This window comes from Silurus meridionalis, chromosome 26 (genome assembly GCF_014805685.1).
Source record: "Silurus meridionalis isolate SWU-2019-XX chromosome 26, ASM1480568v1, whole genome shotgun sequence".
In the NCBI taxonomy this organism is placed as follows: domain Eukaryota; kingdom Metazoa; phylum Chordata; class Actinopteri; order Siluriformes; family Siluridae; genus Silurus; species Silurus meridionalis.
The window spans coordinates 3,418,023-3,434,681 of record NC_060909.1 but is presented as its reverse complement, the minus strand read 5'-3'; the positions used below and the strand labels follow the sequence as shown (position 1 = coordinate 3,434,681).

Sequence of the window (16,659 nt, the reverse complement as noted above, 5' to 3'; positions counted from 1 at the left end):
AGGAGTGAAACGGTACACAAAATTCACAATTCGGTACGTATCTCGGTTTTGAAGTCAAAAGTACAGTAAGTAAGTGAAGAAATGCAAAATTGCTCGTTTAAAAAAATAAATAAATAAATTCCCTGCTTTAATAAATATATACAATATTTTATACAAATAAAATATATAAAAATAAAATACAACAAATTGATGCAATATACACTTTTATTATGTTGATTCAATTAAGTAAATGATTAAATTGGCATAAATTTGAATTGGTCAAATTAAATTAAATTGAATTAAAAAATGTATTCAATAATTTACATTTGTTAGACCCCATTTGGGTAATACAGATGTGCATATACATGTGTGTGTGTTTTACACTTAAGCTTAAATTTTCTAAAAGATATTTTCTACTTAACTGTTCTTAAACAAATGTCTTCATTCTTTCCATCCTCCATTCATTCACTCCCTCAATATGGGAAATTGTCAGGATTATCTCTTTTTAGAGAAATTCTTGAAGCTGGGCATAAAATGGTAAAGAGTCCATTTCGCCAGACACGCATGCGCAAAACAAAAACTTTTATAATGCACTACAAATCTGTGCCCTACAAAACGTATTTCCGGTACTAAACGAGTAGCCGCAGTGACACTGCGCTAACTCTAGTTTCTTTTTTATACCCCTGACGTTGTTGTGTATGTTTTCAAGTTTAATAATAAAAATGTCCTGAAACCTCTGTACTGAAACAGTCCGGTATGAATACGTGCACCGTTACGCTCCTACTATTGTAATACAAAATAAATTGTGTACCCGCAGAGAAAAAGATGGCCGACTTTATTGATAGTTATACAAGTTACTACACATGTAACAATGTTTCACATGTGCACTTTGTGTTGTTAGTTTAGAGTTATGTGTAGTTCTGCGATTTTTGTGTTACTTTTGTTCATTTACGTTGTTTGCTGTAGCACTTTGGTCCTGGGGAAATGTTGTTTCGTTTCACTGTGTACTGCACTGTATATGGTTAAAATGACAATAAAGCCTACTTGACTTGATAAAAGGGGAAAAATTCCAGGCAATTTATACAACATGATTTGCTGAGCAAGCACAGGTTTGGGATTTTCGAGCAGCCGTTTAAATTGGCTTTGGGAAAAAAAAAAGACGCTTTTGTCATTCGCTTTATGTTTTCCCAAGCCGCGCGGCAACCGAGGCTCAGCGGCAAAGCTTTTAGTTAACTAGGACGCCGTCAGGAAAGGGCCAGCCACACAGCAGGTCCAGAGTAAATCTAGTAAATGTAGTTCAGAATCACTTGTGTATTTATTCCTCTCTGCTTTATTTTTTTGGACCATATCTGTCATTTACTGCAGGCCTACAGGGACGAGTGCGAAGAGGTAAGATTTGCTGAATTATTGTTTGGTATTATAAAATGAAGTAGAACACACTGACTTTCTCCCTCTTTGTCTTTTATACATACACAATATTGCCAAAAGTTTGTGGACACCTGGTCATAACTATATGTGCCTTTTGAGATTTTAATTAAACTTCGGTCCTTATAATTCCCTCCACCCTTCTGGGAAGATGATCCACTAGTTTCTGAAGTGTGCTTGTAGACATTTGTGTTCATCAGCCAGAAGGATGTTAGTAAAGTCAGGTACTGATGTAGGTGAAATGAGGGAGCCTGAGATGCAGTCAGTGTTCACCTTCATCCCAACAGTGTTCAATAGGGTTGAGATCAGACTTCTATAGCAGGCCATTTAAGATGTTCCTCTTAAAACCATGTTAAACCATGTTTTATTATTTCACATCCGAAGACATCCTATAAATTGTGTACATTCGGCTTTGTGGTAACAGTTTGGAGAAGAACCAAATACGGCAGGAAAGGTCAGGTGTCCATATTTTTTATCCATATTGTGTATGTGTAGTTACACCAAGCTGCCACTCCTGTGGCCCTGTGCAAAGCCCTTAACCCTATAGCTGCTTAGTTGTACGAATGACCTAAACCTTGCTCTGGCTAAGCACGTCTGTCAAATGCCATAAATGTACATCTAAATATAAAGGAGACTAAATCAGCACCTCCAGGTCTGAGGTTCTCTCTATGTTTTTCGCCCATACTCTAAAATAAGAATTGAGGATTGTGTCTAAGGCAGTGAAGCAGGACCTTAGTTTTCAGACAAAGCTCTTTGTTTACTGGTCAATCTACCCTCACATAGACACATGAGTTGTGTGTAGTGACCCAAAGAACAATCCTGGGGAAATGAGCTTCCTCGGCCGGATTACTAGGATGACTTTTCGTGATAGGGTGACGATTTGGGAAAAAGCCTTGAAATTGAGCCATTGCTTCTCTAAGATTGAGAGGGAGTAATTTTGGGAATCTTACATAGATTGTTAACTGGTCAGCTCCCACTAGAGCTGGATTAAGCCCACATCCTACTGGATGGAGACCCTGGGGACCTGCTAGAGAGATTAGACATTCACAGATGCCTTGGGAAATCTGGGAATCCCCCAGGAGGAGGTACATTCTGGAGATACTGGAGGTCCCAGCAATAATGAAAAAAAAAAGAATATTAATAAATAAATGAATGAATGAATGATTCAATCAATCAGTTGATCACAATTGATTTCTTTCTCTGCTTAACTCTGACTACTATTTCTGGGTATGGTTCTTATCTGAAGTAAACAATATTGAACCACCCTTAACCTGTTGTTGGAGGAAGCAAACAATCACTGTTTGCTATTTTGGTACAATAACCAATGTGCTAGTTGTGGGCGAACCTATCCAATGTGCTGTCTAACGGATGAGCTAGCAACCGATTGATATTTACTTATGATTTTAAACAAATAGCTCTTTTAGATGATCTTTAGAAGACCCTTTAAAAAAAAAAGAAAAAAAAACAAAAAAAAGGTTCCTCATTACACAGAACCCTTTAATTATTAGAAGATCTATGTAGAACCTGTTGTAGAGTCTTATCTAATCCTATAGATGAGAATTAGATGCATTTATTTATATACATTGCAATTTTTGGGCCTGTACTTCGTATAATAACAGAAAAGGATTATTCTAATCATTCAGTTACATTTTAATAATCATAATCCAATCTATTCAGTCACAAATTCTTAAGCAGGGTTCATAAACCTTCACCTTTGTATTGCAGGAAAATAAAAATAAATAGGTGCTTTATACTTGTCACATGTCCATTGCAGCACAGTACAATTTTCATTGCATAATTCTTAGGACCTTGCTCAAGGGCCCAAAAGTGGCAGCTTGGCGATGCCAGGGCTTGAACCCTGTGACCTTCTGATTAGTAACCCAGAGCCTTTACCAATGAACTATTATGTATATTATTCAACTTCTACACACTAAGCTCGAGTTTCCGATCTCCTCTGTACCGTGGCTGTTATAACGCTGAGAAGAACCTTTTACTTTCATGTGAAGATGAGAACCAGTCATAACAACAAGGTATATTTACAAAGACTGTAAAACAACCAGGAAACATGAAAGTATCTGCGTTCTGATGACCCACAACAGTGTCTCTGAGAACAAATCTTGCACAAAACAGACGTTTCCAAACACATCAGATTGAACAGCATTTGAATGCAAAAATTATGATTTTTTTTTCCCGTAGACACATTTCACCACAGTGTCCAGAGCAGGACAAATGAAGACAGAGCAGCAAGTAGGAGTAGACACATCATGCTACACTGTAAAAGGGTTAAGCTTCCCTGACTTACTCTTAATGCTAATTCTGTGCTAGTGGGTTATCGTGCGAGTGCACTCACACCGGGTGGCATCATCCATCATCCATCCAGCAAAACTTGCAGAGAGCAAGCTTTCGCTCATGTGCAACCTTTTCTCTCTCTCTCTTTAAAGTGCTGTGCATGGCACCCATTCAAAGCTTTAGTTATCTGCTCGCTGCAGGGGTCCAGCATGTACAATTCTTCTCCTCCTCCCTTCTCGCATCTCCCAGGAGGCGCACAGCTCGTTTTCAGAAATGCACGCAAACTCCCCGAGGACCCAGCTGCATCTTGCACCACCTGCTGACTACTGCATAGACTGCTCTCTCTTTCGCATGCTTTCTCTCAATCATCTTTTTTTGCAATCAGCCCTCGGGTCCTAGCTCATGACCAACACTAAACACTGCTGAAGTATCTCCTGCGCTCCGCCTCCCCAAGCTCAGGAAGCAAACGATGCTGATTCATTATCGCCTGAATGACGAGCAGCAGCCGAGATTCTGCATAAACTCAAATGTTTCAAAGCTGCACCATTAACACGAGGGAAAGTCACATGGACAAACACGTGCACGTGAGATCTGCCTTGACATCATTAGCAAAATAGATGTGATCACTAGAAATGATTTCGATTTATATGTACGCACCCATATTCTATTTCTTGGTTTTAATGCATTTTTACTGCATTTCCACTTTATTACTGTGAAATTATATTGTAAAAATTCTCATTTATCCTGCTATCAAAGTGCCTGTCCAAAATTCTGAAAGCATCTGGTCTTTTATGGTTTTTGAGAGACACATGCATTTTTTTTGTTTCAACTCAATAAACTAGATTGTCCAGCTAAATTTCCAGATGTTCCACTTTTTTCAATTAAAAAAATCCTCCCTTTGCATGAATAAGAGCTTTACACACAGCTTTGTTTCTTCAAATGTTTAGCTGATTTCTTTACAATCCAGTTCATCCCAGCAGTTCAATAGGATTTAGATGTGGTGACTGGGCAGGCCATTCACTAATAGATAAGGCTTCAGCTGCTTTATAATTATTTGTATAATTATTTGCTTTATAAATACTGCTTACAGAGCTTAGACGTACTGTATGCTTCAGCTCATCGTCTTGTTGTCTGGTGAAGTTTGTTCCAATGAGCTGCAGTCCAGATTGAATTGCATGGCGTAAGTATGGCACGGCAGCCATGTGGGTTCAGTATTTCTTACACCCAGAATAAGTCTCCAACCTTCCCGCTCTAAAACAACTCCATACCATTAAGCTCCACCTCCATGTTTGACTATGGGGGTGAGGCAGTCGGATCACATCATCTCTCCTGTTCTTAGTCTTACAGAGGTTTTTCTCTTAGAGCCAGAAATGTCTCATTTGGACTCCACAGAACTTTCTTCCACTCATTCCAATTTCATGTCCAATTCCTTTTTACTGAGTTCGTTGCATAGAAACAAAAGAAGACTGGATGTTTCCAAACTTTTGACAGGCACTGTATATTGTTATTTCTCCTAAACCGCCGTGTTCTGCAATTTTTACCCTTTAAGTTTCTTTTAAATTCTATTAATCCAATTAATTTGTATTTATTTTGACAATCGTCATTGTCTCAAAGCAGTTTTACAGAGATAAAGCACTTAAAGTTGTATAAAAGAATGTAGAAGTTTAGTGCCTGTAATGTTATTCCTCATAATTGTACGTTTATCCCTAATGTGCGAGCCAGTAGTGAGAATGGCAAGGAAAAACTTCCTGAGAAGGCAGAAACCTTGAGCAAAACCAGATTCAAAAGGGAACCTCACCTGGATGGCACTTAACGTCCATTTAGTACAGTTCCATCATTGTTGAGGTGTTGTAGTAGACTGTTATTAATTACAGTTTAAATCTATCCTTAAAGTTCTTAAGTTGCTCAATAACTTCATGGATCTTTAGACTGTTGGTCCTCACAGTCAGACATACAAATTCAGCACAAACTGCTGTTGAATCAGCACCATGTACTTGGTTGATTATAATATGTACAATGTATCTTACATTTAGCTCTGTGTATTGAATGATGCTGCATAGTCACTTTTATTGTGTTGGGCTAAAAGTCGGTTGTACACATTGGCACATATGCACTTTACATATTGTCCTGTCTGTTTGTTTTAGTTTTTTTGTGTTATATTGTGTTCCTTTTTAATATTGTGTTGTAGCACTTGGTCCTGGAGGAACGTTTCAGTGTGTACTATAGATCAACAATGACAAAACCACTTGTAAAGGAGCAGCAGTAATAAGCATGTGTTTGATTATGTATGAATTATAATAGAATTTACTGTGACATTGTTTCCCGGAGCTATTTTACACACACGGTTTTGACTGTATTCGATTACTGTTCAAGGCGCCTTTTTTTATGCACAATTTGCCCTTCGAAATCAGCTCTCCACTGCGAGGGAAAATGGGCTCAGGTTGAATTCTGACATAACCCTCATTAGAGTAACTTTACAGAGAGTCAGTGTGGGTTTTTTTTCCCCCTCTTTTTGTTCTTTTTTTTTTTTTTTTTTTTCCCCGCTACATGCATGAAAATGCCAGAGATGACTTCATTAGCTCAGGAGGGGCCAAGCAGGGCAGCACCGCTCGCTGGGAAGGCCCTGTTCCCAAATGCCAAACTACTGATCTGCGTACGTGACTACCTGACACTCAACATCACCCCCGCCTCAGTGCAGACATGCATCTGTGAACACATTCACACACACACACACACACACCTACACACACCTACACACACACACACACACACACACACACACACACACACACAAACACATTGCAGAGAATATTGAAACACAGACAAAAGCATAGCCAGTTGTACTTCCCAACCCCCACATAACAACACACATACACTATAGCACAAAGATCCCATACTATGCAAATGGCACCCAATGGGGGGTTCTGCTTGAGGCAGAGCGGAATAAAAGGATAAGCGAAAAACAAAGACAGGTGACCTCGTGCTGAATGCCTGCCTCCATGCTAATACAGTCATTGCTGGGTATTTATTTGTTTATTTTTGCAAGAAAAGGAAATGTGTGCTTTTCCAGTATCCACCTCCCACTTCATGAACAATAGAACTGATACAAGATTACACTGAAGTAAGAAATCCCATTAAAAGATGTCCACAGGTTGTTCTGCTCTGTGCCAGGAGACTGTAAAAAAAAGACCTATGCCAGGAGCATATGCATATAAAGAGAATTCAATGTTGGATTGTACATGCAGAGGAACGTAGTAGTTTCTAAGAGCTTGCATTATTCATGTAACAGGTTCTCTCGCCATTGACGACATCTTATTTACATTAAAGTCCGAAAACACCAAAACATCCGTGGTCATTTTTAGAACAAATGACCTGCATGAAAACAGCATTCTACATTAGAATCCTTAAATCTTGATGGTTTTTCGAGTCCTTGCAGGTTTTGGCAGAATTCGCAGTTGTATCAGTTTTACAACTAATAAAGAAAAATCATCACCACTTTCCAGCTTCAAGCAAAAAGCAATGTGCTGGCAAAATTCATGTCTGGGAACGTTTTTACATTTTGTAATGTTTATTTCTCTTTCACAGAATCATACTTCACACTTGTAGTAAAGGTTGACAAACACCCTCGTCTTTTTATTTCACTTCGAAAATAGTGAACAACTTTGCAGATTCTAATCTCTGGGTGGATATATTCTTGCAATCTGGCAAATTTAACCACTGGCTAGAAGCTAGACAGAGCTCATGTGGCCAATTAGTGACCACTAGCCGCCATGTAATGGAGCAAAAGTAGAGCGCGGATGCAAAGTAACGAAAACTATAACCAGACTGTGAAACAAGGGAGATGGCAAAAACTATGAAAAAGACAAGAACAACAATTGAATAAAAAACAAACATATATATATATATATATATATATATAAAATAGACTTTGCCACATATAAATGACAGCACAGTGAAATTCTTTCTTCGCATATCCATCGCATGAATCAGGTGCAGAAACAAAAACGTGACATGGTACATTGAGGTGCAGTGGCTTGTGGGACCTGGTCCACCATTTGTAATCTAGCATAATTATTGCAATCAAGCATTTGTGCATTTTATTTGAAAATGTTACTACACTCTGGTGCCTATATTGTCATTTTAACCATATATAGTTGATACGCAGTAACACAATAACAGTAACATATGCATATTTTCTTTGAGGTTAAGGATTTATTACAGGTGGTAACTCTCCGAATCGTAGTGCTGATAAGTCTACGGTCTCCTGATTTTTAAATATACAAATATCCACACATCTGTTCAATTTTAGACATTTGCCTATCAGCACAAAATATATGTCAAGCAAACAGTCAAAAAAAAAAAAAGCAAAATTATTACTGTACAGGAATCTTTGGTTTGTCACTTTGAATATTTCCCTATGAAAAAATAAATCACAAGCCATAAACCTGAACAATCCAAAGAACCCCCTATTAGGAACTCTGATTTCTCAAGAGTATGACCCTAAATTATTCCAGGGCCCTGCATCTATACAAACATGGTCTCCACTAGCATCCCAGTGGTGCAGATTAGAGCTCCCTTGCGTAATCATAGAACAGCATACAATAATGAATGAAATAAGCAACATCTCTTTCGATGGCAGGTGTAGCTTTACCTCCTACTGAGTCTAGTGAGAGCAGCTGGGGAAAAAGAGCCCAGGGAGTCCAGTCACACAATTACAGCCTTCAGCCAATCAACTGCATCTACATCCCCGGTCGGCCTACGGTCCTCCAGGAGTTAATGAGCCATTAACCATATAATGAAGCCAATAGAAGGGCGGTTAAAAATGGAATAGAAAGGTAAGTGGGTCAAAACTTCGAGGTGTGCTTTCTATTTGAAAGCTCACCTTTTGTTAGCATAAAGAAGGGCATCAGCAGAAACGGGTGAAAGCCAGTAATTGGGAGCAAATCGCTTGTTTCGCTGATTCAGCAGACCTTCACGGAAGATCATCGGTGGTTTGAGAGGCAGTGAGGGGGATTCACAGTCCTGCAGGGACCTTGGAGTAGACAATAAGAGCCTGACACAATCTACAGATCCGCAGTTTTATCGACAAAAATGATCAGACAAGATAAAGACGGCATGAAATCGTTTTCCGTGTTTCGAACAGGTTTGGTCGTGCCGATTTTTCCAGCCTAATACGACGCACTCGTTTTCTGACGGAAGCTCACAAATTGCCGTGCACCATCTTGGGCTTTCTGGGGTAATAGATGTTCACTCTACAAGGCAGCGATTCATAGGAGGAAAAAATGTTATTGCTCATAAAACACATGTGCACGAGCGTGCCAGTCGGAACAAAGCGGGGAACTGAGCACGGCTTCGGGGGCTGCGTGAAATTGCATCCACTTTTACATCAATTAAATTCAAATCAGTCACATCTGGTTGTTCCTAGGTATTGCAACTGCACCCTATCAAAGGCAATTACCCTTAATCAGATTACGGACCGTTCATTTCCCATCAGACCCCAGGCATGGCTTTCGAAAAATGATCAATTAGTTCAAACACATGGATGTGAATATGGATATGAATAGTGCATGTGTTTATGGGGAGTGTGTGGATCACAGTGTGTGTGTGTGTGTTTGAACAAGTAAGAAACGTACCGTTTATAGGCACTGACTTTCATTAAAAGGACAAGTGGCGCGTCATCAGCAGTCACTGTTCACATTGCAAGTCAGACTGAAAGCTGTCATGTTCCATTTCGTGGCATGCCGGAGAGCCTCGTAGTTAACCGAGGTTGACAAAACGAGTTTGTGGTTAACCTCAGATGAACTTTTAACAAGTCGAATTCTCAGGCCTGTGGGATTTTATGTTGGCCATCTGACCACAAGCTGGCGTAAAAGATAGTGCAGAGGTAAACAATTTGATTTTAGGGTAAGAGCATCCATGCTAATCATTTTATGTGGACCAAAGAAACCCTAGACAACTGTCTAGTAACACAAAGATTACATTTGGCCTCAGTGCAGCCCACACTACTCAGGAGGCTACATTGTGTAGCTACACAGATGATATAATTAGGCCTGCAACTAACGATTATTTCAAAAATCGATTATTCAGTTTATAGTACAAAGATGTCCAAATTTTATACCTCCCTCTTTTTTTGTAGCAATTTGAGACAGAAACAGGTATGGCTGAAAAAAATGTTAGCCAACTTTAATTTTTCTAAATTCCGGTTCTTTTAATTAGACACCTTTTTAAACAACACAGAAATGAAAAGAAATATCTCCAAAATGGGTATAAATGGGTCTCATATGTGTGAAAGCCTCCTAAGCTCTGATTCATTAAGATCCCTGATAACGAGTTCTAATTTTGCGGATGTAATCTGATAAATGGCCTGTGCACTTAATGAGTGTGTTACAGATGATTTAGAAAGAATAATTGCGTAATTGGCGTTCCTAACGAAGTAGAAGAAGGAAATGTTCTCGATAGCCACAGCAGACTCAAGTCTCAAGTTTATCTGTCGTGTGTAGAAGAACGCTTTAAACTGGTGCAACAGTACAGTATGATACGACGTACAAAAAGGTAGCAAACTTTAAACACTGAGCATTGCATTTCAGTGCAAATACACAATGGGAAAAAACTCTTGGGACACTATCTGGACTTTTGCAGTCATATGTGGGTCAGCCTCAAATTGTTAGCACAAAGTTGGGACACTCAATTGTATAGGATGTTGTTGAATCTTCTAGCATTACATTTTCCCTTCACTTGAACTATGAGACCCAAACCCATTCCAGCATAACTATAGGTGCGTTAACATGATGCATTTTAATCGGTTTAAAAGTCCAATCCGAATGGAAACGCTCCATATACACACCTCAATCAGAATAAAAATGCCCAAAACGAATGAAATTGTAATCGAGTTGAGAGGGGTGGGATAAACCTTGCCATAAACCGAACGAAATTAAACAAACAAAATAAGCGGAATTGGATTTCTGACTGTATTTTCTTATGGGGCCACAAAAACGTGTAAATGACCGGCGACTCTAGCGAAAGTTTAGTTCCCATTCCAGGTCACTAAATTCCAGCATTACAACCCGCTCTAACCAGTCCTTACCATGGACCTCCGTCCATACACTTCTGCTGATCATTGAGATGCTCCTTAGAGATGCAAAGCCACCAAAAAGTTCAGCTTCCTGCACCGGTCTTTCTCTTATACCTTCCAGCAGTAGTTTGCCTACAAAATCATGCTGTTGCTTGATCAAGAGCAACACTTTCTACAAAAATTGAGTGCATTAGAAAAAAGGGAACTCCACCTTGGATCTCGAGCTTTTTGCCCCATACCAGTGAAATGTACTTCCTCTTGATATCCGCAACATGGTCTCTATTCTTAAATCCCGTGAAAACACTTTGTTGTATTTGAACTTTATTTGTATTTTAATCTAAATGACAAGAAAGTGTACATGTAAACATGGCTACTGTCCCTTTGCACAAAGCCAGCTCCATGAAGATATGCTCTACATGGGTTAGAGTGGAAGATCTTAAGTTGCCTCCTATAGAGACCTGACCTCAACCCTATTGAACAACTTGTGGTCTTTACAACCACACTCCAAAATCTAGTGAAACATCTTTCCAGAACAATGGCAGTTCAACTTTATCTCTGTTGAACACCGTTGGGATGAATCTAATTTGTATTTCTTCAAATATTCCAGGGATGTTGTGTAGGTAGTTGGGGTCAGAGCACAGTGTCAGCCATGATACCGCACCCCTGGATCGCAGAGTGTTAAGGGCTTCGCTCACGGGCCTCAAGAGTGGCAGCTTGGTGGCAGCTTGCCGATGCCGTGGATTGAACCCCGACATACCGACTAGTAACCCAAAGTAGTGAAACGACTATTAAAAAATCAACCTTGGACTTTGTATCAAGTCTACATATGTTTTTTTGAAATGCAAATATGATTTATGAAATGCAAGAATTCAGGCTCTGTGAGTGAATGTAAAAAAGGAAGACCAGGTCAGATATAAATGGACAACAAAGCTCAGACATACAGTACAAACCAAAAGTTTGGACACACCTTCTCATTCAAAGAGTTTTCTTTATTTTCATGACTATGAAAATTGTAGAGTCACACTGAAGGCATCAAGGGCTATTTGACCAAGAAGGAGAGTGATGGGGTGCTGCGCCAGATGACCTGGCCTCCACAGTCACCGGACCTGAACCCAATCGAGATGGTTTAGGGGTGAGCTGGACCGCAGAGTGAAGGCAAAAGGGCCAACAAGTGCCAAGCATCTCTCGGGGAACTCCTTCAAGACTGTTGGAAGACCATTTCAGGTGACTACCTCTTGAAGCTCATCAAGAGAATGCCAAGAGTGTGCAAAGCAGTAATCAAAGCAAAAGGTGGCTACTTTGAAGAACCTAGAATATGACATTTTTCAGTTGTTTCACACTTTTTTGTTATGTATATAATTCCATATATAATTCCACATGTGTTCATTCATAGTTTTGATGCCTTCAGTGTGAATCTACAATTTTCATAGTCATGAAAATAAAGAAAACTCTTAGAAGGTGTGTCCAAACTTTTGGTCTGTACTGTATATGCTGGAATTATTATTTATTCACTGGATTTAGAGACTGGATAAAATAATTTTTTCAAGAAGACTTCAAGAAATTATTTAATCGATCTATTCTGAAAAGAAATATACAAACCAAGGCATGTACATAAACCAAAACGCTTAAAAATTAAATAAAAAATTAACTTACCTTCATCAATACTGACTCGCTAAGTTTTTCCCGGTTCACGATCTTTATGGCGACTTTCTGACACGTGACACAGTGAACCCCCAGCTTCACCAAGCCTAAGGAAAAAAAAAGAGGAAAAAAAAACAAAGAATTTATAAAAGGCATTTCATCAAACGAATGCTCAGTGACAATAAAGAGCCTGTCTCTGCACTTTCATCTGAAATGAAAATTGCCTCCATCATGCGTAAAATGAAAATGCATTCCCAAAAAAAACAAAAAAAAACACGGTAAATGTCAGAGAACATACATAAACACAAACAAGACCGGATCAATGAAGGAAATCCCCGGATAGCTTTGTGTCAGAGCGACCATAAAAAGGAAGCCGCTTCCTGACTCAAAGCCCGACAGTATATCACATGCCGTCTCCAAAATGCCACGGCTTTGCATTTTTTTATTACCAGCACCCCGTTTTATTTCACCCAGCCTCTGCATATCAAACTGTTGATTTCCCTGCAGAGTTACCCAGAGGGCTGAGGGGCTGTACACACCTGACGTGTCCCTGCCTTTCTTTTATGTCCATGTGTCATTACAGCCTGGGGGCCAGTGTAAAGCCAACGTCTCCTTCATTCCCTGTTGAAGGTGTGAAGCGATGTCGAATCCTGCATCCAGGGAACGAGTGAATATTTCAGCTCTGTGTAATTGCCTTTAACACAGGTGTCTCAAGGCAGGACGACACGCATGGAGGAATATAGTAAGATGTCAAGGTCACAGGATAATATAAAAGTGTGCCATATGATTCAGTGGTTCAGAATTAATATAATATAGCATCAGCCTTCATTAATCTGTTACTGTCATTGCAAATCCCTAACAAATTCAGCAAAGTGGATGAGATCCTAAAAAGTAAATTCCAGAAAAAACAGAGAAATCGCTCCCTGTTGATGATTCGTTTTACCTTTTATAACGTCCATTTTTCGAGTTTTTCGAAACAAACTTTTCTCTCATTATTTTACATTGTACCAAATCTCAGCAGTTCACTACAATTTATAATTGTTAGAAATATAACTGTGCGCCTTTCCCTTACATGCGGAAAATACAATTTTCATAAAACATCGTAGAAAGTTATTCACACATATAAAATGTGTAGGTTAAAAGGTTAAAAGCCGTACTTGAATTTATACACATCGAGACCTTATTACAGACCAATGCGGAAGATGGTAGCTTAGTTAGTGTTTGTTTTGATAAATATAAATATAAAATATATATATACACACACACACACACACTCACACTCATACACACAGGTAGTCTTCTACTTACGACGACCCCATCATAAGTCAAAAATATCGTAAGTGGAAGATGGTGCTATGACTGTGACAGTCTTTCCTGCTTCATGCTGATTTATAATTTTCATTTTCTGCTCTAAACTGATGTCTTTCCTCTTTTTTTTTTTCACTACCAGCAGGAGACATACTTGGTGCCTATGAGACATAATTTTATCACTAAAATTGCTGTTTGGAACTGAAATAAATACACACTGAGAAACTTTACTCCGTCGTAGCGAGAGTGGGGCATCTCACAGGGCGAGATATATGCACTGTCTCCAGGAAGTTACAGCTCTACCTCTGCCATGTTAATCTGTATTCCATGTGACTCTCAGAACACGCCTTGGTCTCCATAGCGTTGTGATACGTCATATTCACGTAGCAGCAGCGGTGCTGCGAGAACGCGCTCGAGAAACAGTTCAGCGAGTAGAAATAAATTATATATAAATATTGGTCACAAATGATTGGTCACTTTCTAAATAATAACAGTGTAGGACATCTACAACCTTTTCATTTTATCATCAGGAGAGCACATTACACAAAATTTACCCAAATGCTGGCACTATTTCATCATCTTGACAAATGAGTGAATTAAAAGCATGATTAAAAAAAAAAAGCGCTTACACTGCACACACAAAAGATGACTTCTCAACCTGGATTTAGTCTCTCATGGCCTCATTAATTTGTGTGCAAAACTACACTGACTGTGGCATACAGTCATACATATTTAATAAATATATCGTGGTCGACTATTCAGTCACTCGCTACAGTTTTCAACAGTGGATTCAGCTATTTTTCCCCCCACAAGCCTACAAAAGTAACATGTTCTCTCCTGCTCTACTTGAAGTGTAATGGTCAAATTTTTTTTTTTTTAGCTATTTTATAAACAAATATGAGTGTAAATTTGATTGTGAAATGTTGTAAATTTACTAGGACTATTCACACTATGAATTTAATTTGTGACATGCTACTTGTATTTAAAAATAAAAAAACTAATGATAAAATAATTATGATTAAAAATAATTTATTGTTATTATATAAAATTACTCATTTTTCCACTGTGCCTCAATAACAGATTTCCTGCCATCATATTTTTTTGGTTGCGTGAAACTCTTTTACAACCTGAATGGAAAATAACTGATCAACCAATCAAGACATAATGAATCAGTGGCTTCATCATACATTCTGGCTTGCCTACCAGAAGTTCATACGGATCACTATGTGCTTTTCAAAAGCAGCAAAAATAACAGGAAATGGGAGACCGAATCATGTCCTCTTCGTATAATGAGAAATAACCCTGTACAATGTTCTGCTAAATTGTCTGATCTACGAATATGTTGCTCAAGTTTGTATCCTATTATTTATCATTTGTGCAAACTGTCCAGAGTGGATATTTGTTCAGAAAAGATCACCAATAAAATTCCTTTTTACTTTTAGGTTAGGATTAAATGAATATATATATATACGGTATATGTCTCTAAACACACACACACACACACACACAAAAAGTTGGGATGTTGTGTTAAATGTTAATAAAACAGAATGCAATTAGTTGCAAATCTCAATATTTTCACAATAGAAAATAGAAAACATCAAATGCATGACTTCGTAGTAGAGGAGGCCGGGTGCTGACGTGGCCTGCCTGCAGTCTAGACCTTTCACCATTTGAAAACATTTGGTGCATCATTAAAAAAACACAACAAAGGACACCCAGAACTTTTGAGCAACTTTTATCCTTTCTCAGACACACAGGGAGCAAAATTCCTTCAGCAAATGGTCTCCTCCGTTCCCCGATTTATATAGACTAAAGATGTGTAGCATGTTTACAACTGCGGTAAAATTACCTTGTTTTTAACTCATATATAATAATTGGGGTTTTATATACGTACACACAGAGAAAGCGAGAGAGAATTTCTAGAAAAAAGTAAGCTCGTAAGTGTATGCCTGAGAACCTCAATCACCTTTACACACCGTTTCAGCCATTCAGAGTGGGAAAAAAGGACGAGATAGAAAATTAAAATGTCTCTAAGACTTCATGTGCTTCTCTTCTGCACTGAAAGCCTCCAAGAATTCATTACTCAAACAGTAGGCATGTACAACAAACATGAACACGCAATGTTTGTTCTGGCACAATACGGAAACACACTGAAGGCTGTGCAGAAAACACACAAACTCGGTTTGGATGCTAATCAGGACTTCAGTCGAACATTTCAATATGAATAAATGCATACGTAACAGGCGAATTAATGGTCGCAACACATGTTAGTCAGAGAGAGTGGGAGAGCAAGGGCATCGACACAAAGAGCGAGCAAACAGCCGAGGAACTGAGAAACGTGGCCACGTATGGAAGCATTTGTATGTTGAATTACTGCATGTACTTTGAACTTAGAAAGCACACAATAGCAGAGGTTGAATTTATTTTGCTGGCGTGGTTGATTTATTTTGACCAGATCTGAACTTTTTCTACAGGAGTGTTCTGTTCCAGGATCGGTACTAGCATCATCGAAACACCAAGAGAAGACATTGTGCTTTGGAACAACAATAAGGTGCCTATGGTATCGTTTTAGAGAGATGTTGAATCTATACTCGGACATACTGATGCTGATCTGGGAGCTTGTGGTGGTTTTTACACCAATCAGCTATAACATAAAAAGACAACATGCATATGAAGTATTTAACACTGATTATCTCATTAGAATAGCAACCGTCAAGAGGTGAGATATACTAGCCAGCATCTGAACAGTTCTCATAGTTACAGTATCTGTTAAAAGCAGGGGAAAAATGAGTTTTTTCATTTAGGGAAACGCCACTACATTTCAGTCAGTCATATCTTTTTTTACTCAACTACATTTTGCAAAATCAGACTGTTAAAAGTTTGTGAACCCTTTAGATTTAGAAGTAGATCTAATCAAAAAAATTAAGACAAAAATATTATGCTTG

The 16,659-nt window shown here is 38.7% G+C and overlaps 1 protein-coding gene across 5 annotated transcripts in view; it reads right to left on the bottom strand.

The window, feature by feature from the left end:
- The window catches only part of brsk2b (BR serine/threonine kinase 2b), a 185,214-nt gene that overhangs the window by 76,920 nt on the left and 91,635 nt on the right, over nt 1-16,659 (bottom strand). For all 5 annotated transcript variants that reach the window (XM_046841053.1, XM_046841056.1, XM_046841054.1 and 2 more), the window contains exon 2: nt 12,419-12,513. In XM_046841053.1, coding sequence (XP_046697009.1) covers nt 12,419-12,513 — 95 coding nt within the window. The remainder of the gene's footprint in view (nt 1-12,418; nt 12,514-16,659) is intronic.